This window comes from Oncorhynchus clarkii, chromosome 2, assembly GCF_045791955.1.
Source record: "Oncorhynchus clarkii lewisi isolate Uvic-CL-2024 chromosome 2, UVic_Ocla_1.0, whole genome shotgun sequence".
NCBI lineage: Eukaryota > Metazoa > Chordata > Actinopteri > Salmoniformes > Salmonidae > Oncorhynchus > Oncorhynchus clarkii.
The window spans coordinates 82,805,850-82,828,922 of record NC_092148.1 but is presented as its reverse complement, the minus strand read 5'-3'; the positions used below and the strand labels follow the sequence as shown (position 1 = coordinate 82,828,922).

General features: G+C 45.7%; 1 protein-coding gene across 6 annotated transcripts in view; it reads right to left on the bottom strand.

Moving 5' to 3' along the window:
• Positions 1-23,073, bottom strand: part of LOC139375040 (receptor-type tyrosine-protein phosphatase beta-like) — a 52,750-nt gene that overhangs the window by 14,891 nt on the left and 14,786 nt on the right. For all 6 annotated transcript variants that reach the window (XR_011627747.1, XM_071116433.1, XM_071116424.1 and 3 more), the window contains 11 exons: positions 22,163-22,426; positions 20,514-20,789; positions 20,007-20,267; positions 18,591-18,857; positions 3,526-3,789; positions 3,115-3,378; positions 2,732-2,856; positions 2,393-2,531; positions 1,833-2,105; positions 1,345-1,486; positions 19-155 (listed from right to left, as the gene is read on the bottom strand). Coding sequence is in view for 5 of the 6 variants with exons in the window: in XM_071116433.1 (XP_070972534.1) it covers positions 19-155; positions 1,345-1,486; positions 1,833-2,105; positions 2,393-2,531; positions 2,732-2,856; positions 3,115-3,378; positions 3,526-3,789; positions 18,591-18,857; positions 20,007-20,267; positions 20,514-20,789; positions 22,163-22,426 (2,412 nt within the window). In the remaining variant the exon portion in view is untranslated. The remainder of the gene's footprint in view (positions 1-18; positions 156-1,344; positions 1,487-1,832; positions 2,106-2,392; positions 2,532-2,731; positions 2,857-3,114; positions 3,379-3,525; positions 3,790-18,590; positions 18,858-20,006; positions 20,268-20,513; positions 20,790-22,162; positions 22,427-23,073) is intronic.

The window sequence follows — 23,073 nt, the reverse complement described above, 5'->3', positions numbered from 1 at the left end:
GAATCCATGCAGTCTTACGTGTACGTGCTTCAGTTTCGACGCCCTCGCTGTGGACCCCTCCGCTGGTGGTGTGAACCAGGACGCGGTACCTCTTCCCTGGGGTGAGGCCGTCGAAGCGATGCTGGAGCGGCATGGAGCCAGAGGATGTCTGGGAGCTGTTGGTTACAAAAATGAGTACTGTGTTGTCTGTGCATTATATTTGTTACACTTTTTTAGGCACCATTCTGTTACTGCAATTGAACCAATGGAATAGTCCCAAAATGGCAAACACTTCCCATCTGGCCCAAGAGGTAGGAGGCTTAATCAAAACTCAAAGTATTGACCATTTGAATCTGGGTGTGTTGGTGAACTCAGGTGTTTTGGTGAACCCAGGTGTGTTGGTGACCACAGGTGTGTTGGTGAACCCAGGTGTGTTGGTGAACACAGGTGTGTTGGTGAACCCAGGTGTGTTGGTGAACCCAGGTGTGTTGGTGAACACAGGTGTGTTGGTGAACCCAGGTGTGTTGGTGAACCCAGGTGTGTTGGTGAACCCAGGTGTGTTGGTGAACACAGGTGTGTTGGTGAGCCCAGGTGTGTTGGTGAACCCAGGTGTGTTGGTGACCACAGGTGTGTTGGTGAACCCAGGTGTGTTGGTGAACACAGGTGTGTTGGTGAACACAGGTGTGTTGGTGAACCCAGGTGTGTTGGTGAACACAGGTGTGTTTGTGAACCCAGGTGTGTTGGTGAACTCAGGTGTGTTGGTGAACCCAGGTGTGTTGGTGAACTCAGGTGTGTTGGTGAACCCAGGTGTGTTGGTGAACCCAGGTGTGTTGGTGAACCCAGGTGTGTTGGTGAACTCAGGTGTGTTGGTGAACACAGGTGTGTTGGTGAACACAGGTGTGTTGGTGAACACAGGTGTGTTGGTGAACACAGGTGTGTTGGTGAACACAGGTGTGTTGGTGAGCACAGGTGTGTTGGTGAGCACAGGTGTGTTGGTGAACTCAGGTGTGTTGGTGAACCCAGGTGTGTTGGTGAACCCAGGTGTGTTGGTGAACACAGGTGTGTTGGTGAACACAGGTGTGTTGGTGAACTCAGGTGTGTTGGTGAACCCAGGTGTGTTGGTGAGCCCAGGTGTGTTGGTGAGCCCAGGTGTGTTGGTGAACACAGGTGTGTTGGTGAACCCAGGTGTGTTGGTGAACCCAGGTGTGTTGGTGAACTCAGGTGTGTTGGTGAACCCAGGTGTGTTGGTGAACACAGGTGTGTTGGTGAACACAGGTGTGTTGGTGAACCCAGGTGTTGGTTACCTGTTGGTGACCAGGTGTGTTGGTGAACTCAGGTGTGTTGGTGAACCCAGGTGTTGGTTACCTGTTGGTGACCAGGTGTCCCCTGTCGTCCAGGAGCTGCAGGCTGTATCCGTCTGCCACGCCCCGGGCCTCCTGCCAGCTCACCTGTATAGTGCAGGTGGTGTGTCTGTTGTCAGCCTGCAGCCCAGACACTGCAGAAGGGACTGAGGGGAGAGGGGACACATAATTAGATAGAGCACACTATCATACAGTATTGTATCTCCATGTAGGGGACAATGTCACACATCATTACACCAGCCAATCACTATCTGTTAATTACCCTTCAAAAGTTGATTAGGGTAAGAAAACAAAACAAATCAGTTCTGTGAAATATACTGATTTCAAACTGCAGATATTTAATAAAATAAAATAAAAACAATTAAATAAAAGATAGCCAGACGCAGTGAGACTGGCACCCAAATATAGAGTATGAAATGCCAATGCACTGCTTATGAATGCAGTATGTATGGGTTATGAATGTGTTATGAAGTCCTTATCTAGCCTCCTCACCGGTGCGTCCGCTGGCCGTGTTGTTATTCAACAGTATGCCACTGATAGATCTAATGGTCACACTGTACAGCTGCCCAGGCTGCAAGGAGCTGAACCCTAGTTCATTCTGGTGTTTGGGTACGGGCCGCGTCTCCAGCCTGCGTGCCTCTGGTCCACCCAGCAATAGGGACACGGAGTAGCTGTCCACGTCACCCTGCCCCGGGGTCCAGCTGATTTTCAGACTGCTGCTCTGGCCATTGTTACTCACGTGGATATTCTTGACTTTGCTGGGGACTGCAGACAGGAGGAGAAACGAAAAGAGGGAGAAATAGCAGGAGAGGGAGAAAGAGGGGTGGAAGTGGGACCGAAATTAATGCTGTTGTTAGTTTATGTTTTGTTTGTGTTAGATTCTGTGGCATTTTGTTCTATTTTGCTACCCCAATTCAATGGAGAAGTTCCAAAAGTGCAAACAAATTCTGCCCATCGGGCACCCCAGGCAGACTTGAATCAAACAGAAGTATCTGAAAGAAAACAAATGTAACCTAGTATTTGAACCCAGCAAGTCTGTTGTTTTGGTTTACCTGTCCTGCCCTCTATGAACTGGGCCCTCTGGTTGGGGCCGCTAAAGGTAGAAACATGGATCTTATAGAGGCGTCCCGGGGTGAGGGAGGAGAGGACACACTCCCCCACGCTGCTGCCCAGGGTGATGGGCGGGAACACCTTCATAATAATAATACATAATACATTGATTATACATGGATTATTAATACATTTTGCTTTTAAAAACACCCAAAGTCACAAATAGAAATAAAGCAACAATGAAATATAAAAAAATCACACAAGAAAATATGACGAATATAAAAGTACTGTAAACATGAAGACAGGCTAACCAGGTACTGGACTGGACCAGGAAGACTAACCTTCATGTCGTTGAAGAGGAGCTGCACCTGGTAGTGGTCAACGTCCCCCGGAGCAGCCAACCAGGTGACACGCAGGTCCTCCGTTCCCCGCTCAGCTAGGGCTAGTGACCTCACCGCCGCAGGGACTGTCACAGACAGATTCCAGATAGAATAGAAAAACTTTAATATTCTCAGAGAGGCTCTTAATTTTGCATACAAAGGAACAGAACGTAGGGAGACAGGTTAAAAAGAAGCATGCACAAAGAACCTGTTTCACCACAACTAGTTATTACCTGAATGTAGCTAGCTAAATTATTATTACAGACAAATACCACTCTTGTATCTACATATTGTACATTGAAACAACAGAAGAGATATAACAGAGTACTATTCCTATCACTCACAGGTCCTTCCATCCGTAGACACGCTGGTCTCATACTTCCCGCTCCAGGTGCTGACGATGACAGTGTACAGCCTCCCGGGCACCAGGCCGTTGAACACACACTCGTTCTGGCTCTTCATAACCGTCTTGTTCTGGTGGAAGATATTGTTGTGCTTGATGACCACCTGGTAGTAGTCAAAGTCCCCTGCCGCATGGCGCCAGTACACCTTCAGGTAGTCATCCCTGGCCGAGTGGATCGCTGTGGGGTTCTGGACACTAGAGGGCTCTGGGGAGAGGAATTCAACTGAATTGAACTTTGAGACATTGACCAGTGTATTATCATGTCTAACTAGAGACTTCATGACTAAAACCACGGAATGGAAAACTGAAGCAGAGGAGCCCCATTTCAGACAGACAGACATGGTAAACCTACGTGTGCGTTCCTGTACGATGGTGTGATTCTCATAGGCACCACTCCTGGAAGTGATGGAGATGTTATAGAGCCGTCCAGACACCAGGGACTTGAACACACACTCTGGGCTGGATTTGGACACGGCCAGGGTGTGGACTGTCTTCTCCTGGTCCCCCAGAGTGACCAGATAACTGTCCACGTCACCTTTGGCCGGACGCCATGACACGCTGAGGAAGTCCATACGACCGTTGTTGCTGACCGTCACCTCGCCTACGGCAGCAGGGACTGGAAGACGGAGAGAGAGAGCGAGAGAGAGAGAGGGGAACTGAGTCAGTCATTCTGTGTATCACTGTTCATATTTGCAGCTGGGAAGCCTGAATAAAACATGTATGTGAATAAAATGAAAGTAAAAACTTGTTAAATAGCTTATTTTTCTTGTAAATACTGGAACATTAACAATTGTTCATGTTTTCTCTTCAGTAATAATGAAAGGAACATACCTTAAAAGCTACAACACAACATTAAGTTGGTAGCGTGTGCTCAATGGATAGGTGACCCCAACAAGCTTGAGGCATGTGCCATTCATAAGAAAGTTCTTGAAAAATTAAACGGCAAAGAAAGGGAGACCTAACAGAAATGGACTGAGTGTCATGAATGGAATGGAAGGTGACTCGGCACTGGTAGGCTATTCAGATTATTGTGAGATGTAGGCAATGTTCCCTCAAAGTTTTTGGGGCACTGAGCAAATTTTTGGTCTTGTGAGCGGAAACTTGAACAATACAATACCAATGGAGCAAATCCCATTACATTTTCACGTGTAAATAGTTTTGATTTCTATGATATAGCCTACAGAAACCTATATGTGGTGTTCAATGCAGGCCTACATTGCATGAGACTTAAAATAAAAAAATGTACATTATGAAGGGCTTGATATGAATTAATGATCTTTTACTTGATCTGTAACACCATGGGCCAAATAGGTGACTGTAAATTGCATTGTATTGTGAGATGCAAGAAACCACTTTACAAAATATAATGAATTATTATTACCATACAGATAATTAGATAATGTAGGCTACCCCTCTGCCTACAATCAAGCCTGTCTCAAAATACAACACTGTCACTTGAATTAAGACAGCTTGAAATGTAGCCTATACGTTTTGTGCTCTTGTAGGAAGCAGTAACTCCCCTGCTGACCTATGCTTATCTTTCTATTAGTAGCGTTACATTTCCCCAAGAATCTCAAAACAGCCCGGGTGGTTCCACTCCACAACAAGAGCAGTAAAACAAACAGGCCTGTGTCAATCCTCAGCACAGTATCTAAAGTTGTTGAGAGATTCGTTTTTAATCAACTTGAGGGGTACCTTCTTGAGTGTAACAGATGTGAAACGGCTAGCTTAGTTAGCGGTGGTGCGCGCTAAATAGCGTTTCAATCGGCAACTTCACTTGCTCTGAGACCTTGAAGTAGTAGTTCCCCTTGCTCTGCAAGGGCCGCGGCTTTTGTGGAGCGATGGGTAACAATGCTTCGTGGGTGACTGTTGTTGATGTGTGCAGAGGGTCCCTGGTTCGAGCCCAGGTATGGGTGAGGGGACGGTTTAAAGTTATACTGTTACATTGATGCTGTTGACCCGGATCACTGGTTGCTGCGGGAAAAGGAGGAGGTCAAAAGGGCGGTGAGTGTAACGGATGTGAAAAGGCTAGCTTAGATAGCGGTGGTGCGCGCTAAATAGCGTTTCGATCGGTGACATCACTTGCTCTGAGACCTTGAAGTAGTAGTTCCCCTTGCTCTGCAAGGACCACGGCTTTTGTGGAGCGATGGGTAACGATGCTTCGTGGTTGACTGTTGTTGATGTGTGCAGAGGGTCCCTGGTTCGAGCCCGGGTATGGGCGAGGGGACGGTCTCAAGTTATACTGTTACATGAGCACAAACTTTTTTATGAACTACAATCTGGCTTTAGAACAGCTCATTCCACTGATACTTGCCTTATCACCTTTTTGACCACATTAAGCAGGAAAGTGAGAAGGGGAACTATACAGGTTAGACTTGCAAAGCTTTTGACACTGTGGACCATGATATTCTCCTGATGAAACTGAAATGCATGGGTCTAAATTACGTAGCAGTGAATTGGTTTAGTTCTTTTCTGACCAACAGAACACAAGTATGTAATTGTTACGAGAATTATGTTCTCAATGTTCATAACCCAATTAAATTACTACTCAGTCTGTAACCCAGAATTTGTAAGATACTGGTTGAAATGAAACAGACGGAGGCCCAGCTACGATAGTCAGAAAGTTTATTTACGACAGCGCTGGTTAGTTCTACAAAGCCATTAATTTTATACTGGCTTCTTACGCACATACTTTCACACACAAACATTAGGTATACTACGCATATACTGTCCTACCACCCAGCCGACGAAGATTAGGGGAGGCCGTGAGAATCACTCCCCGTCCTCCCTCAAGATAGGGAGACAGTGGGAAGTACCTCCCGTCCTTTCCTCAATCTTTCAGAGGCCCCTAGCCATGAACAGCCTGTGTTTAAGATACCATAGAGACATATTGTACATTAAGATACCATAGAGTTATATTGTTTTACCCTAATTCTGACTAAAACTACACACATAACTTATTATAATTTTACTGACTAACACTACACACATCATTAATTATAATTGTATGATTCTGATCAATTTCACTGTCCTTTATATGGTTTCAGGGTGGAATATTCTAATCATTCATTTAAACATATAAATTCCATCAACAGTAATGTTGGTGATGTTCTGTCAGAAGCCAAATAAATATCCTGTGGAGTACCGCAGGGATCTATTTTAGGGCCTCTCTTATATATGTTAATGATATTCCAGATGCAGTAAAGGGCAAACTCCTGCTTTATGCTGATGATTCAGCCATACTGATATCAGGAAAGGATACAGTTTACATAGAGGAGACCCTGAATAAGGAATTGCATTTTGTTGCATTTGCATTTTGTTAGAGATTGGTTGTCTGTGTCACGCCCTGACCTTAGAGAGACGTTTTATTTCTCTATTTGGTTAGGTCAGGGTGTGATTTGGGGTGGGCATTCTATGTTGTTTGTTTCTATGTTTTGGCCGGGTATGGTTCTCAATCAGGGACAGCTGTCTATCGTTGTCTCTGAATGGGAATCATACTTAGGCAGCCTGTTTTCCACCTTTTTTCCACCTGCGGACTCCGGCCACAAAACCTGACTCTATTGGGGAGGGTCCGGGTGGAAATCTATCCTCGGTGGCGGCTCTGGTTCGGGACCGTGGAACCGGACCGTGGATCATCACCGGAGGCTCCGGACCGCGGACCGCCGCTGCAGGCTCCGGACCGGGGGCCGTCGCTGCAGGCTCCGGACCGGGGGCCGTCGCTGGAGGCTCCGGACCGGGGGCCGTCGCTGGAGGCTCCGGACCGGGGGCCGTCGCTGGAGGCTCCGGACCGGGGACCGTCGCTGGAGGCTCCGGACCGGGGACCGTCGCTGGAGGCTCTGGACCGGGGACTGTCGCTGGAGGCTTCGTGCCATGGATTATCCCTGGAGGCTTCGCGCCATGGATCATCACTGGAGGCTTCGCGCCATGGATCATCACTAGAGGCTTCATACGTGGAGCCGGGTCTCACCGGACTGAGGAGACGTACTGGAAGCCTGGTGCGTGGAGCTCCCACAGGGCTTACCAGGCTGGGGAGACATACTGGAGGCCTGGTACGTGGAACCGGAACAGGTCTCACCGGACTGGGGAGATGCACTGGAAGCCTGGTGCATGGAGCAGGCACTGGATACACTGGGCCGTGGATGCGCACTGGAGGTCTCCAGCGTAGCGCTGGCACAACCCGTCCTGGCTGGATGCCCACTTCCACACGGAAAATGTGGGGAGCTGGCACAGAGCGCACCGGCCTGTGAATGCTCACTGGAGACACAGTGCGCATCACCGCATAACACAGTGCCTGACCGGTCACATGCTCCCCACGGTGAGCACAGGGAGTTGGCTCAGGTCTAAACCCTGACTCCGACAATCTCCCCGTGTGCCCCCCAAACTAGAATGCCCACCCAAATCACACCCTGATCTAACCAAATAGAGAAATAAAAAGTCTCTCTAAGGTCAGGGCGTGACAGTAACACTAGATATTTTAACATTAAAGTTAAGGAACTGCTTGCCTCAACCTTGATTCAGTGTCATTTTGATTATGCCTGCTCTGCTTGGTATAATGGGCTATCAAAAAAGCTGAAAAAGATCATGCAGGTCATGCAAAATAATGTTATCAGGTATATGCTGAATGTCACCCCTAGGACCTACATAGGGGTACAGGAGTTCCGGGAGGTGGGCTTGTTGCCTTTGGAGTCCAGAGTGGACCAACTTAAATTTAATCATATGTTTGAGATCTTAAATGATCGTGCCCCAGGTTACATGAAAAACCACATTGATATTGTTTATAACCAACACAGTCCCAATACCAGAGTTAGTGTTATGTCTTGTAAAATCCCAAGAGTAAACAGTACTGCGAGGAGCACGTTTTTCCATACAGGCATTTGTCTATGGAATAGCCTTCCCTTGGAGATCAAGCAAATAAAAAGTAAAAATAGCTTTAAAAAGCAGGTCAAGTTTTTCATTTGGACAAGGTTGTCTAAGTAAGAGAAACCATTCCACTGCCCCTTGTGCCCCTACTGCTGGTCAGATGTATTATTTGAAGGATCGGTATGATGTGCAATTTATAGATTATTTGAATGTGAAATGAAAATGATTTTTAAGTTTAGGGTGAAGTGCAGAGAATAGTGCCACTTTTTAGGATGCCAATATAAATTAATGTATTTATGGTTGTTTGCATTTTTGTCTTGTTTTTAATCATTATGTGTGTTTTTGTTTTTACCATCAAGGACCACTTTGGAAACAAGCGTTTTAATTAATACTTTCAGGTGATATACTCTGGGTCCACATGGTGCATTTTGCTGTATACATCTGTTGCCCAGAATAAATTAAATTAAATAAAATTAAATAATTGGGCTAATAACTCACTAACTAGTAAAGAATGTAAAAAAAAAGAAAAGTGCATTCACTCACGGGTGATTGAAACACCACTTGTTTCCAATAAAATTGTACTCCATTGCGCTCTGGCTCTGACTACAATAAAATCACAGACTAAATCTTGCAAAGTTAGATTTGTTTTCATTTGTTGCATTGAAAAGGGGCTGATACAATGTTGATTTGATCACAGAAAAATTTTTGATCTGTATAGTGTAAAGTAATGGGGCAAACTCAGTGAAGTTCAATCTCTTGCATCTCTGCACGGCCTGGCATTTCTTCTGCCCGGCAGTGTTTGGAGGAGGAGCGAGGCCACACACATGTGCAGTTTAGAGGGAACATTGGGTGTAGACCTATATCATTGGTTAGGCCTACCCTACAGCTGTGTCGACTAATAATTGTTGCGATGCCATAATAGGTATGCACATAGAATTAGAATTTTCAAGGGATTCTAACTCTAAGGATATACATTTTCATTGACTATCATGTGTTCAAAATAAAATAATGTCATAATTGTAATTCTCATGATAGGTTCTAGGTTCTAAATGTTGTGTTGGAGTGCAGATTAGGCTACTCATAAAAGACATGAAGCAAATGGATGATCCAACAAATGGATGATCAAACCGTTTGAATGATTTGCCATTTCATCTCTTGAATAAGTCAGTTCCATCTACAGTGCATTCGGAAAGTATTCAGACCCTTTGACTTTTTCCACATTTTGTTAGGTTACAGCCTTATTTTAAAATGGATGATTAAATTAATGTTATTCCTCATAACTACAAACACAATACCCCATAATGACAAATTCCACAAATCAACTTTTAACAAGGCACACCTGTTAATTGAAATGCATTCAAGTTGACTACCTCATGAAGCTGGTTGAGAGAATGGCAAGGGGTGGCTACTTTGAAGAATCTCAAATATAAAATATATTTTGATTTGTTTAACAGTTTTTGGGTTACTAAATTATTCCATATGTGTTATTTCATAGTTTTGATGTCTTCACTATTATTCTACAATGTAGTAACTAGTAAAATAAAGAAAAACCCTGGAATGAGTCGGTGTGTCCAAACTTTTGATTGGTACTGTATATTGCATTGATTGGTTTGCCTCACCGGGTTGTCCACATACAAGACAGTCATCATGGACTGTTTCTGTTTGCCTGGTCCAAAGAGACTAAAACTCATTACTGTACTAAGAGCTAAATTTTTTATGCAACTTATTTTAGGTTTAATTCATTATTATGTATCTGTTTTATAAGCTCTGAGCATCATCATTGTTGTGCAATTTTATGCTACAATATTTGGTACTAAAGCATGGTTTCTTTATTTTCCTTTTGAACATGGTCTTCTCCTTCCATACATTAAACATGTTTCCTAGCCACTGTGCTTCTACATCTGCATCGTTGCTGTTTGGGGTTTTAGGCTGGGTTTCTGTATAGCACTTTGTGACATCTGCTGATGTAAAAAAGGGCTTTATAAATAAATGTGATTGATTGATTGATAATCTTGTTCAGAGGCAGTCCAACAAGTCTCAGAATGAGGTTCTCCTAAGAGAGAAGGTAACGCTGATGGGGAAGGCCATCAAAGTCCTCAAGAGTGACCAGGACACCATGATGGCCAGAAGAAACAGCAGAATGATGAGGAGCTGCAGAAGAATAGCCAATGGAAGCAGGAGAATGACAACCAGCATCTCTGTGTGGTCATTAGAAGGCTGGAGGACAAGGTGGACTTGGAGACCAAGGCACTCTGGACAGAGCTGAGGAGACTGGGAGAGTTCATTGAGGCAATGAGATGACATTTCAAACATAACTGAATGATAAGTCACGTTTATTTGACATTGGAAAAAGTTTATCCAACACTGCTGAACTAAACTTTGGGACAATCGAAAGTGTGCTAGATGAATCAAACAGCTGATTAGCTCTATGCCAGGTAACGGTATTTAACAAAACTGGAAATGGTTTAACCATAATGCTGTCGTATCTCACAAAACAAGAATGGTGTGGAAAGAATTGACTCTTCAGGCTGCTTGAAACCTAATTGGGAATTCCCCATTCCAGTGACTCACACCGGCCAGCCTAGGCCCATGTCAGGACAGCACCAGCACTAAGCCCAACACCCTTGTGTCTACATGTCAGCTCTGCACCCAATCAGAGGGTGTCTCAGACAGGCAGCTCAGGTGTCCTCCAATCTGGCCAGAGACTTCACGGACGCTCTCCTCTCTCTCTTCCTCCAAATGCCCCCTGCTATTCATAGGAGGCTCTACACAGACAGACCCTCAGACCCAGCCTTGAGACAGGAAAAGGACATTGATGAGATGATGAAAACAATAGAAGATGAGAGGGAAAAGGATAGGGTGGAGTTACTTGAGGAGATGGAAAATGAGATGGAGAGGAAATGGAAGATGTTGCAGAGTCTCCAGCACATACAATCCAGAAAACAGAGCAGGAGAAGGTAAATATGATGAAGTCAATAGATGAGGAGAGGGAGAAGGATGGAGATACATTTTTATTTCACTTTTATTTAACCATGTAGGCCAGTTGAAAACAAGTTCCCATTTACAACTGCGACCTGGCCAAGATAAAGCAAAGCAGTGAGACACAAACAACAACACAGAGTTACACATGGAATAAACAAACGTACAGTCAATAACACAATAGGAAAAATCTACATACAGTGTGCAAATGAGGTAAGTTTAGGGAGGTAAGGCAATAAATAGGCGGTAGTGGCGAAGTAATTACAATTTAGCAATTAAACACTGGTGTGATAGATGTGCAGAATATGAATGTGCAAGTAGAGATACTGGGGTGCAAAGGAGCAACAAAAAAACAAACAAATATGGGAATGAGGTAGTTGGATGGGTTATTTACAGATGGGCTATGTACAGGTGCAATGATCTGTGAGCTGCTCTGACAGCTGATGCTAAAAGTTAGTTAGGGAGATATGACTCTCCAGCTTCAGTGATTTTTGCAATTCGTTCCAGTCATTGGCAGCAGAGAACTGGAAGGAAAGGCGGTCAAAGAGGAATAGGCTTTGGGGGTGACCAGTGAAATATACCTGCTGAACTGCGTGCTACAAGTGGGTGCTGCTATGGTGACCAGTGAGCTGAGATAAGGCGGTGCTTTACCTAGCAAAGACTTATAGATGACCTGGAGCCAGTGGGTCTGGCAACAGATATGAAGTAAGGACCAGCCAACGAGAGCATAATGTCTCAGTGGTGGGTAGTATATGGGGCTTTGGTGACAAAACGGATTGCACTGTGATAGACTGCATCCAATTTGCTGATTAGTGTTGGAGGCTATTTTGTAAATGACATCGCCGAAGTCAGGGATCGGTAGGATAGTCAGTTTTACGAGGGTATGTTTGGCAGCATGAGTGAAGGATGCATGGTTGTGGGAAATAGGAAGACAATTCTAGATTTAATTGTGGATTTGAGATGATTTATGTGAATCTAACCAGACACCTAGATATTTGTAATTGCCCACAATTCTAAGTTAGAACTGTCCAGAGTAGGGATGCTGGATGGGCGGGCAGGTGTGGGCAGCGATCGGTTGAAGAGCATGCATTAAGTTTTACTTGCATTTAAGAGCAGTTGGAGGCCACGGAAGGAGTAATGTATGGCATTGAAGCTCGTCTGGAGGTTAGTTAGCACAGTGTCCAAAGAAGGGCCAGAAGTATACAGAATGGTGTCGTCTGCGTAGAGGTGAATCAGAGAATCACCAGCAGCAAGAGCGACATCATTGATGTGTACAGAGAAAAGAGTCGGCCCGAGAATTGAACCCTGTGGCACCCCTATAGAGACTGCCAGAGGTCCGGAAAACTGGCCCTCCAATTTGACACACTGAACTCTGTCTGAGAAGTAGTTGGTAAACCAAGCGAGTAGATCATTTGAGAAACCAAGGCTGTTGAGTCTGCCGATAAGAATGTGGTGATTGACAGAGTCGAAAGCCTTGGCCAGGTCGATGAATACGGCTGCACAGTATTGTCTTTTATCGATGGCGGTTATGATATTGTTTAGGACCTTGAGCGTGGCTGAGGTGCACCCATGACCAGCTCGGAAACCAGATTGCATAGCAGAGAACGTACAGTGGGATTCGAAATGTTCGGTGATCTGTTTGTTAACTTGGTTTTTGAAGACCTAACATGCTGGCCAGAACGTACACGTCGCATGGTTGGTCCTTCTCCTTGTTCGGGCGGCGTTCGGTGGTCGACCTCACCGGTCTTCTAGCCACCTTTCATTTTCCATTTGTTTTGTCTTGTCCCTCATTACTCGTCTTGCATATAACGCTCTGTTTTCCCCCCATGTCTGTGTGTGTAATTGTTATATGTAAATGTATGTGTACTCCAGGCTGGTTTGAGCCGGTTTATTGTAAACCGTGTGTGTTTAGTTTTCTGAATACCGTGTCTTGTTCGCCGCAATAAAGGGCTCCGTTTGCTCCCCTGCAGCCAGTTACGCACGCCTTTACAGTGGGTGATTGAAAGACGAACTGTTTTGCCGGTTGTCATGGTAATATTATGAAAGTGTAGATGTGATCACCATATAAGTTCAAAGATGAAAAAGCCTGGAAGGAGGAGAGATGACTAGAAACAATTATGTTGGCCGTTTTATCTGTGGATTAATTGTCGGAGTAGAGGACCTTGTGCATTTCAGGTAAAATAACAACTCAATGTTTATATCCCAGGACAAATTAGCTAGCAACAACAAGCTATCTAAATAGGACAAATTAGCTAGCAAGTGCAAGCTAACTAGCTAAATTGCCATACATGTATAATGCTTTCAGACTCCCCAAATTAATGTCCTTGGTTCAGAGTTTGTTTTGATATTTTAACCTGCGTGTCGTGATCGTGTTTAGTGTAGGGGGACAAAGTAAATGTATGCACGATAGAGCATGATGGCGCACACGCGCAGCCGGTTTGGGTTCCGTGTTAGAAAGGCAGGGTAGGATAGATTTAGGTCTGTAACATTTTGGGTCTAGAGTGTCTCCCCCTTTGAAGAGGGGGATGACTGTGGCAGCTTTCCAATCTTTAGGGATCTCAGACAATACTAGAGAGAGGTTGAACAGGCTAGTAATAGGGGTTGCAACAATTGGGGCGCATAATTTTAGAAAGAGAGGGTCCAGATTGTCTAGCCCAGCTGACTTGTAGGGGTCCAGATTTTGCAACTCTTTCAGAACATCAGCTATCTGGATTTGGGTGAAGGAGAAATGGGGGAGGTTTGAGCAAGTTGCTGTGGGGGTTGCAGGGTTAGGGGTAGCCAGGTGGAAAGCATGGCCAGCTGTAGAAAAATGCTTATTGAAATTCTCAATTATCGTGGATTTATCGCTGGTGACAGTGTTTCCTAGCCTCAGTGCAGTGGGCAGCTGGGAGGAGGTGCTCTTATTCTCCATTGACTTTACAGTGTCCCAGAACTTTTTGGGGTTTTGCTACAAGATGCAAATTTCTGTTTGAAAAAGCTAGCCTTTGCTTTCCTAACTGCCTGTGTATATTGGTTCCTAACTTCCCTGAAAAGTTATTCGATGCTAATACAGTACGCCACAGGATGTTTTTGTGCTGGTCAAGGCAGTCAGGTCTGGAGTGAACCAAGGGCTATATCTGTTCCTGGTTCTACATTTTTTGAATGGGGCATGCTTATTTAAGATGGTGAGGAAAGCACTTTTAAAGAATAACCAGGCATCATCTACTGACGGAATGAGGTCAATATCCTTCCAGAATACCCCGGCCAGGTCGATTAGAAAGGTGTGTTTTAGGGAGCGTTTGACAGTGATGAGGGGTGGTCGTTTGACCGCAGTCCATTACGGACGCAGGCAATGAGGCAGTGATCGCTGAGATCCTGGTTGAAGACAGCAGAGGTGTATTTAGAGGGCAGGTTGGTCAGGATGATATCTATGAGGGTGCTCGTGTTTACCGATTTGGGGTTGTACCTGGTAGGTTCATTGATCATTTGTGTGAGATTGAGGGCATCTAGCTTAGATTGTAGAATGGCAGGGGTGTTAAGCATGTCCCAGTTTAGGTCACCTAACAGTACGAGCTCTGAAGATAGATGGGGGAAATCAATTCACATATGGTGTCCAGGGCACAGCTGGGGGCAGAATGAGGTCTATAACAAGCGGCAACGGTGAGAGACTTGTTTCTGGAAAGGAGGATTTTTGAAGTAGAAGCTCGAATTGTTTGGGCACAGACCTGGATAGTATGACAGAACTCTGCAGGCTATCTCTTCAGTAGATTGCAACTCCGCCCCCTTTGGCAGTTCTATCTTGTCAGAAAATGTTATAGTTAGGGATGGATATTTCTGGATTTTTGATGGCCTTCCTAAGCCAGGATTCAGACACAGGATTCAGGTTAGCAGAGTGTGCTAAAGCAGTGAATAAAACAAACTTAGGGAGGAGGCTCCTAATGTTAACATGCATGAAACCAAGGCTTTTACGTTTACAGAAGTCAATAAATGAGAGCGCCTGGGGAATGGGAGTGGAGCTGCAGGGCCTGGATTAACCTCTACATCACCAGAGGAACAGAGGAGGTGTAGGATAAGGGTATGGCTAAAGGCTATAAGAACTTGTCGCCTAGTGTGTTCGGAACAGAGAGTAAAAGGAGCAGGTTTCTGAGCGCAGAAGAATAGATTCAAGGCATAATGTACAGACAATGGTATGGTAGGATGTGAATACAGTGGAGGTGAACCTAGGCATTGAGTGACGATGAGAGAGGTTTTGTCTCTAGAGACATCATTTAAACCAGGTGAGGTCACCGCATCTGTGGGAGGTGAAACAAAAGGGCTAGCTAAGGCATATTGAACAGGGCTGGAGGCTCTACAGTGAAATAAGACAATAATCACTAACCAAAACTGCAATGGACAATTGCAGTAGGCAATTAGGGAGAGGCATCCGTAGCCGAGTGATCATAGGGACCAGTGTGTAGCTAGGTGAGCTTGAGACACGACGATTCGGACAGCTAACGGGCTAGCAGAAGGGCCTTAGGGTGACGTCGCGATGGAAAAAGTCTGTTGAAAACCCTAGGGCGGATTACATCGGTAGACCAGTCGTGATGGAATCGGCCGGGCTCTGTGTCTGCAGTAAAAGGGATCCAGGCTATTTGGCAAAATATGTATTGTAGCACAAGGAGTGGCGGGTGGACCTCTTCAGCTAGCCGGGAGATGGGCCTAGCACGAGGCTAGTTTCAGGCTCACTGGTGCTTGCTTCGAGACAGAGATGTTAGCCAGGGGGTAGACACTCAGATAGCAGCTAGCTAGCTGCGATGATCCAGGTGAAAAGGTTCAGAGCTTGCTGTAGGAAACCGGAGATGTGGAGAACAAGTAGTCCGTTATGCGCTGGGTTGAATCGTGCTGTGCGGACTGGCAGGAGTTGACCGGGCTAAGGTTAACTGACTACTAGCTAGTAGCTAGTTAGCTAGCTAGCTTCTGTTGGGGGTTCCGGTTCTAAAGTATAGAAAATTGCAGTTCCATACCACATTGGGTGAGGCAGGTAGCAGGAGAGTATTTTAAAACTGAGGTTAAAAATATAAAAAATATATACGAAATATATACAAAGGGAAAAAAAGATATATACACGGGACACGACAAGACAAAGACAAAGACGTCTGAACTGCTACACCATTTTGGAAACATCAACATCATACTTGAAGGCTGAAGGGGATTTAAGATTGCCGGAGACATTTGACAAAGAGATAAAGAAAGGAAAAGAGAGGATGAAGATCCTGGAGAAGTTGGGGAAGGAAAAGAAAAGAAGGAAAAACTCATGTTGGTGGAAGAAAAGAACTAAGAGAAAGAGAGAATTAAATACCTGGAAAAGGAGAGGAAATAAACAAAAAAGGAGGAGAAATGTCAATTGGAAGAAGAGAAAAAAAGAGAAAAAGGAGATATTGAAGATCCCTGAGAATGAGATTAAGGAACAACAACTGGAAGAGAAATTTAGGTGTGAAGCAGAAAATGAGAGAATAAAGAACCTGGAGAAGGAGGAGAAATAAAAAGAAAAGGGGTAGAAACTTCAACCAGAGGAAGAGAAAAGGAAAGAACAGGAGAGGATAAAGAACCTGGAGAAGGAGAAGAGAAAGGGAAGAAAAGGTTGGCTGACGCTGAGAAAAGGTACAAAAGCAGGAATAGAAAATAGCGGACTTGTGAGGCATCTGTTTCTCAAACTAGACACTCTAATGTACGACAAGTGCTTAGTTGTGCACTGGGGCCTCCCACTCCTCTTTCTATTCTGGTTAGAGACAGTTTGCGCTGTTCTGTGAAGGGAGTAGTACACAGCGTTGTACGAGATCTTCAGATACTTGGAAATTTCTCGTATGGAATAGCATTCATTTCTCAGAACAAGAATAAACTGACGAGTTTCAGAATAAAGTTCTTTGTTTCTGGCCATTTTGAGCCTGTAATCAAACCCACAAATGCTGATGCTCCAGATACACAACTAGTCTAAAGAAAGCCAGTGATATTGCTTCTTTAATCAGGACAACAGTTTTCAGTTGTGTTAACATAATTGCAAAAGTGTTTTCTAATGATCAATTAGCCTTTAAAAATGATCAACTTGGATTAGCTAACACAACGTGCCATTGGAACACAGGAGTGATGGTTGCTGATAATGGGCCTCTGTACGCCTGTAGATATTCCATAAAAAATCTGACGTTTCCAGCTACAATAGTAATTTACAGTATTAACAATGTCTACACTGTATTTCTGATCAATTTGATGTTATTTTAATGGACAAAAGATGTGCTTCTCTTTCAAAAACAAGGACATTTCTAAATGAGCCCAAACGTTTGAATGGTAGTGTATGTATAAAGGATTAGATGCATCAGCAAAACACACCATTGTGCCCAGTTTGGAAGTATCTTTAAGAACTTTATATTCTGTTGTATATTCTTTGTTCATTTAAATGAAAACATTCTCAGATTAAGGTAGCTGGAATTCAACAATACAAAAAAGACCCCCCATCCTTTTCCGTTCATGATGGGAAGTCTTTGAAAGGAAGACCTTGACATGTTTGCTGTGTAGTCGGTGTAAGGTTCTGTATTTATTTTCTTAGTCAATCTTGTGTTCTTTTCGTTGTGTTCTTGTGACCGTAGCCCTGTCTCTTTGTGTTCTTGAACGTAGCCCTGTCTCTTTGTATTCTGGAACGTAGCCCTGTCTCTTTGTGTTCTTGAACGTAGCCCTGTCTCTTTGTGTTCTTGAACGTAGCCCTGTCTCTTTGTATTCTGGAACGTAGCCCTGTCTCTTTGTGTTCTGGAACGTAGCCCTGTTTCTTTGTGTTCTGGAACGTAGCCCTGTTTCTTTGTGTTCTGGAACGTAGCCCTGTCTCTTTGTATTCTGGAACGTAGCCCTGTCTCTTTGTATTCTGGAACGTAGCCCTGTCTCTTTGTGTTCTGGAACGTAGCCCTGTTTCTTTGTGTTCTGGAACGTAGCCCTGTCTCTTTGTATTCTGGAACGTAGCCCTGTCTCTTTGTATTCTTGACCGTAGCCCTGTTTCTTTGTGTTCTGGAACGTAGCCCTGTCTTTAATTTTTGTTCATTGATTTCACCTGTGTTAGTTACTCACCTGGTCTCATCAGCTCCTTATTTAGTTCAGTTCATTCTGTTTGTGCCTTTGTGAGGTATTGGTTGTTTTGACTCTACTAAGCCTTATCCTAGCTCGTTTGTGAGAACCAGCTCAGTCTTCGTTTGGATTTACCTGCCTGTTTGCCTACCTGTGTTTGACCATTGCCTGCCGGTGACCACGATTCCTGCCTTCAGCGACGGCTTAATAAACACCTGCCGCTCTGCGCATGAATCTACACCTTTTTCTTTCCTGAGTATTCATGAGGCAGTGGTTCCTATAAATTCCTGTCGTATCAGATAAAAGCTAAGAGTTCTGAATAATATCCTGTCAACCCTAAATATAATAAAATACATTATTTTGCATACTGGAGTTTGTCACACAAACAGTTAAAACTGTCAGTGCCCTTTAACTGAATTCATGTGTGATAGCTAAACATTATTTTAAAATGTATCTATTTTAACATTATACATTTAAAGTAGGCTACATATCAGTAATCACAAAGTTGTCTACCTGTGCGTCCCTCTGCCACGCTCTGCCTGGAGGCTTGTCCTGCTCTGATGGTGGTTACTACCACCCTGTAGAGGGCTCCAGGCTTCAGGGCCAGGAAGCTGTAGGCCATGGTGTGGGCTGGGGCGCTCTCGTTCTTGATCACGCTGCTGTCATGGATGAGCAGCACGTGGTATGAGTCCAGCTCTCCGGTTGCCTGCTCCCACTGGGTCTGGAGGCTGTCCGTGCTGCCACCGTTGGTCACACACAGACTGGTCACCTGCGCTGGGGCTGGGAGTAGACAGAGAGAGATAGAGAGGCCATCAGAGATGTGAGACATTATGGAGAAATTGAGATCATAAAGAGTCATTGAGTCAGAGACACAGCATCAGTTCTGTCAATGGGGGAAAACTCATTATTATATGACTATTTTTTATTTATTTTACCTTTATTTAGCCAGGCAAGTCAGTTAAGAACAAATTCTTATTTTCAATGACGGCCTGGGAACAGTGGGTTAACTGCCTGTTCAGGGGCAGAACGACAGATTTGTACCTTGTCAGCTCGGGGGTTTGAACTCGCAACCTTCCGGTTACTAGTCCAACGCTCTAACCACTAGGCTACCCTGCCGCCCCGACTACAACAACTCTGTTACAGTATATGACTACAAAACTTGTATGGAGCAATGTTGTAGTGCAAGAATTTTCAACTCTTACCCTACGAGGTCTGGAGCCTGCTGGTTTTCTGTTCTACCTGATAATTAATTGCATTCACCTGGTTCCAGGTCTAAATCAGTCCCTGATTAGAGGGTAACAATTTGGGCTCCCGAGTGGCACAACGGTCTAAGGCACTGCATCTCCGTGCTAGAGGCGTCACTAGGGGAAAGGGGGATACCTAGACAGCGGTCCAACTGAAAGTATTCAACTGAAATGTGTCTTCCGCATTTAACCCAATCCCTCTGAATCAGAGAGGTACAGGAGGCTGCCTTAATGGTCATCCACATCTTCGGCGCCAGGGGAACAGTGGGTTAACTGCCTTGCTTAGGGGCATCAGCACGGGGATTCGATCCAGCAACCTAACCTTCCATTTACTGGCCCAACGCTCTAACCACTAGGCTACCTGCCACCCATACAGACCCTGGTTCGATTCCAGGCTGTATCACAACTGGCCGTGATTGGGAGTCCCATAGGGCGGCGCACAATTGGCCCAGCGTCATCCGGTCTAGGGTTTGGCCGCGGTGGGCCGTCATTGTAAACAAGATTTTGTTCTTAACTGGCTTGCCTAGTTAAATAAAGAAAATAACAATACTAAATAAAGAAAAAACGCTGTGGAATTGACTTCGAGGTCCAGAGTTGAGTTTGAGAGTTCTAGTGTCTAGTCTAGAACATAACCATACTGGGGCAAAAACATCATTATTCATATCCCTTGGGAAACGTGACTCACTGGTTCGTCCAATCACTGAAGTTGAGCTGTTTAGGCCCCCACTGTTGGTCGTGACAGTGATGGCGTACTGGCGTCCAGGTGTGAGGACGTTGAAGGTGCACTCCCTGGCGTCACGGGACAGTGTCCTCTGGGACACAACGGTGTTCCCCTGTCTCAGGACCACAGTGTACCCGTCCCACTCCCCTACGGGGAGAGACCACAGCACGCTCAGAGACGTCTCATCACTGTGACAGACGACCAGCTGCTGGACAGGCCGAGGTGCTGAGAGAGGGGGAGAGAATTAGTAAATAAGTAAAGGGGGGAGAAAGGGGAGGGAAAGGGGGGGGTGAGGGAGAAGGGGGAAGAAGATGTGAACAAGTAAAGAGAGAGAGAGGGCAAAAAATGATAAACTTCAGGAGCCATGACAATTTCATTTTAAGAGCCATCCTACATGGATATAATTTGACCCATAAAAACATTCCACATATACACCAAGCTTAGCATCAAAATATTTGTAATGTAACTTACCTAGCATTCCCTGGCAGTGAGCAATGTTGCCAAATGGGCCAGCCTCCACCATGATCTGAGCTGTGTAAAGCCTGCCAGGCACCAGCCCCAGGGAAGCCCCAGAGAAGGAGTACTGTCTCACTGGCCTGCTTAGTGTCTTATTGACCAGAGCCACTGTGGCATTCATTAGCAGGATGCGGTAGTTCTCCCATTCCCCTCTAGGCGGTGACCATGTCATCTTCAGAGTGCTGCCGTCACTGAGGCCCACCATGGTCAATTGAGACACCTTGTCTGGCACTAAGGAAGGGAGAAAGGAGGCAGTGTAAAGGGAGGGGGGAGAGAGGAGGCAGCGTAAAGGGAGGAGGGAGAGAGGAGGCAGTGTAAAGGGAGGAGGGAGAGAGGAGGCAGTGTAAAGGGAGGACGGAGAGAGGAGGCAGTGTAAAGGGAGGAGGGAGAGAGGAGGCAGTGTAAAGGGAGAAATGAGAGAGGAGGCAGTGTAAAGGGAGAAATGAGAGAGGAGGCAGTGTGAAGGGAGGAGGGAGAGAGGAGGCAGTGTAAAGGGAGGAGGGAGAGAGGAGGCAGCGTAAAAGGGAGGAGGGAGAGAGGAGGCAGTGTAAAGGGAGGAGGGAGAGAGAAGGCAGTGTAAAGGGAGGAGGGAGAGAGGGGGCAGTGTAAAGGGAGGAAGGAGAGAGGAGGCAGTGTAAAGGGAGAAATGAGAGAGGAGGCAGTGTAAAGGGAGGAGGGAGAGAGGAGGCAGTGTAAAGGGAGGAGGGAGAGAGGAGGCAGTGTAAAGGGAGGAGGGAGAGAGGAGGCAGTGTAAAGGGAGGAAGGAAAGAGGAGGCAGTGTAAAGGGTGGAGGGAGAGAGGAGGCAGTGTAAAGGGAGAAATGAGAGAGGAGGCAGCGTAAAGGGAGGAGGGAGAGAGGAGGCAGTGTAAAGGGAGGAGGGAGAGAGGAGGCAGTGTAAAGGGATAAATGAGAGAGGAGGCAGTGTAAAGGGAGGAGGGAGAGAGGAGGCAGTGTAAAGTGAGTAGGGAGAGAGGAGGCAGTGTAAAGGGAGAAGGGAGAGAGGAGGCAGTGTAAAGGGAGGAGGGAGAGAGGAGGCAGTGTAAAGGGAGGAGGGAGAGAGGAGGCAGTGTAAAAGGGAGGCGGGAGAGAGGAGGCAGTGTAAAGGGAGGAGGGAGAGAGGAGGCAGTGTAAAGTGAGTAGGGAGAGAGGAGGCAGTGTAAAGGGAGGAAGGAGAGAGGAGGCGGTGTAAAGGGAGGAGGGAGAGAGGAGGCAGTGTAAAGGGAGGAAGGAGAGAGGAAGCGGTGTAAAGGGAGGAGGGAGAGAGGAGGCAGTGTAAAGGGAGGAGGGAGAGAGGCGGTAGTATAAAGGGAGGAGGGAGAGAGGAGGCAGTGTAAAGGGAGGAGGGAGAGAGGAGGCAGTGTAAAGCGAGGAGGGAGAGAGGAGGTAGTATAAAGGGAGGAGGGAGAGAGAGGTTAATGGAGGTGTTCATGCAGCCAGATCTTCATTGAAGTTAAGGATTGTGGTGCGCACATTAGTATTTCCTGGCTTTTGTGGCTTTTGACCAGCCCTAATTTTTCACTTAAAACAGTTTTGATATGGAACTAGATAGGCATAAACTTAATCTGAGGTGTGACATTGACATTGACCCTCCAGAACAACTTACCAGTTCTACCCACGGTCACAGCTTCAGTCATCTGGTCTCCAACCTTTGACCTCATAGACAACTGATAGGATCGTCCAGGGGTCAGGCCGCGGAAGACCACCTCTGTGGCATTGGGTGGCAGCGTCCTGTCCTGATCGGCTGAACCCCGGGTTGCAAGGGAGACCAGGTATGTGTCCACGCTGCCCATAGCTGTGACCCAGGAGGCCCTCAATGAGTCCAGACTGCCGTTGTTCTCCAAGAGGAGGTCTGACACCGCCGCGGGGACTAGGGGAAGAAAAACAACACATGTCAGAGTCTGGTCTAGTGGGAGCACTGCTGAATGATGGGCTACACATCCCTCTTAGCCATTTCCATTTGAGGGGGAGTTTCAGAAACATGAAAAGAGGGACTTTTTTATTCCGTTTTTTAAAGTTGATTGAGAGGGATGTATTTGAGGGAGGTGACAGCAGGTCTTTTTGGACACTGACACCTTTCCAGGACAATTGTTCCTGTCCAACTCGAAGGACCATAAAAAATGACAAAATCTAGCATTGTGTTCAGTGGCTATGCAGTGTGTTACTGGCTAGCCGTATTTGTGTGGTGGGTTGGGAGGGGAAGGAAGGCCTTGATTGGCAAGCCAGCTGCAGACAGAGGAAGGGAAGGGTGGGATAGAGAAGCCTAAAATATCTTGGAAACAACGACCGACAGAGAGCAAGGCCATGGTGGTGGTAGGGACTGTATAAAGAGAAGGGTGCAGTGTTGGAAAGTTAAACAAAGCCCTGCAAACTAAGCCAGATAAATGTGTGAGAAACATTCCACCCTGAACCTGTATTGAACTCACTGACATTGAAGCCCTAGGACTCTACTCCTCTTTGCTGGATAACAAAAGCTAAGCAGGAGTAGACTTGGTTAGTGGTTGGATGGGTAAACAC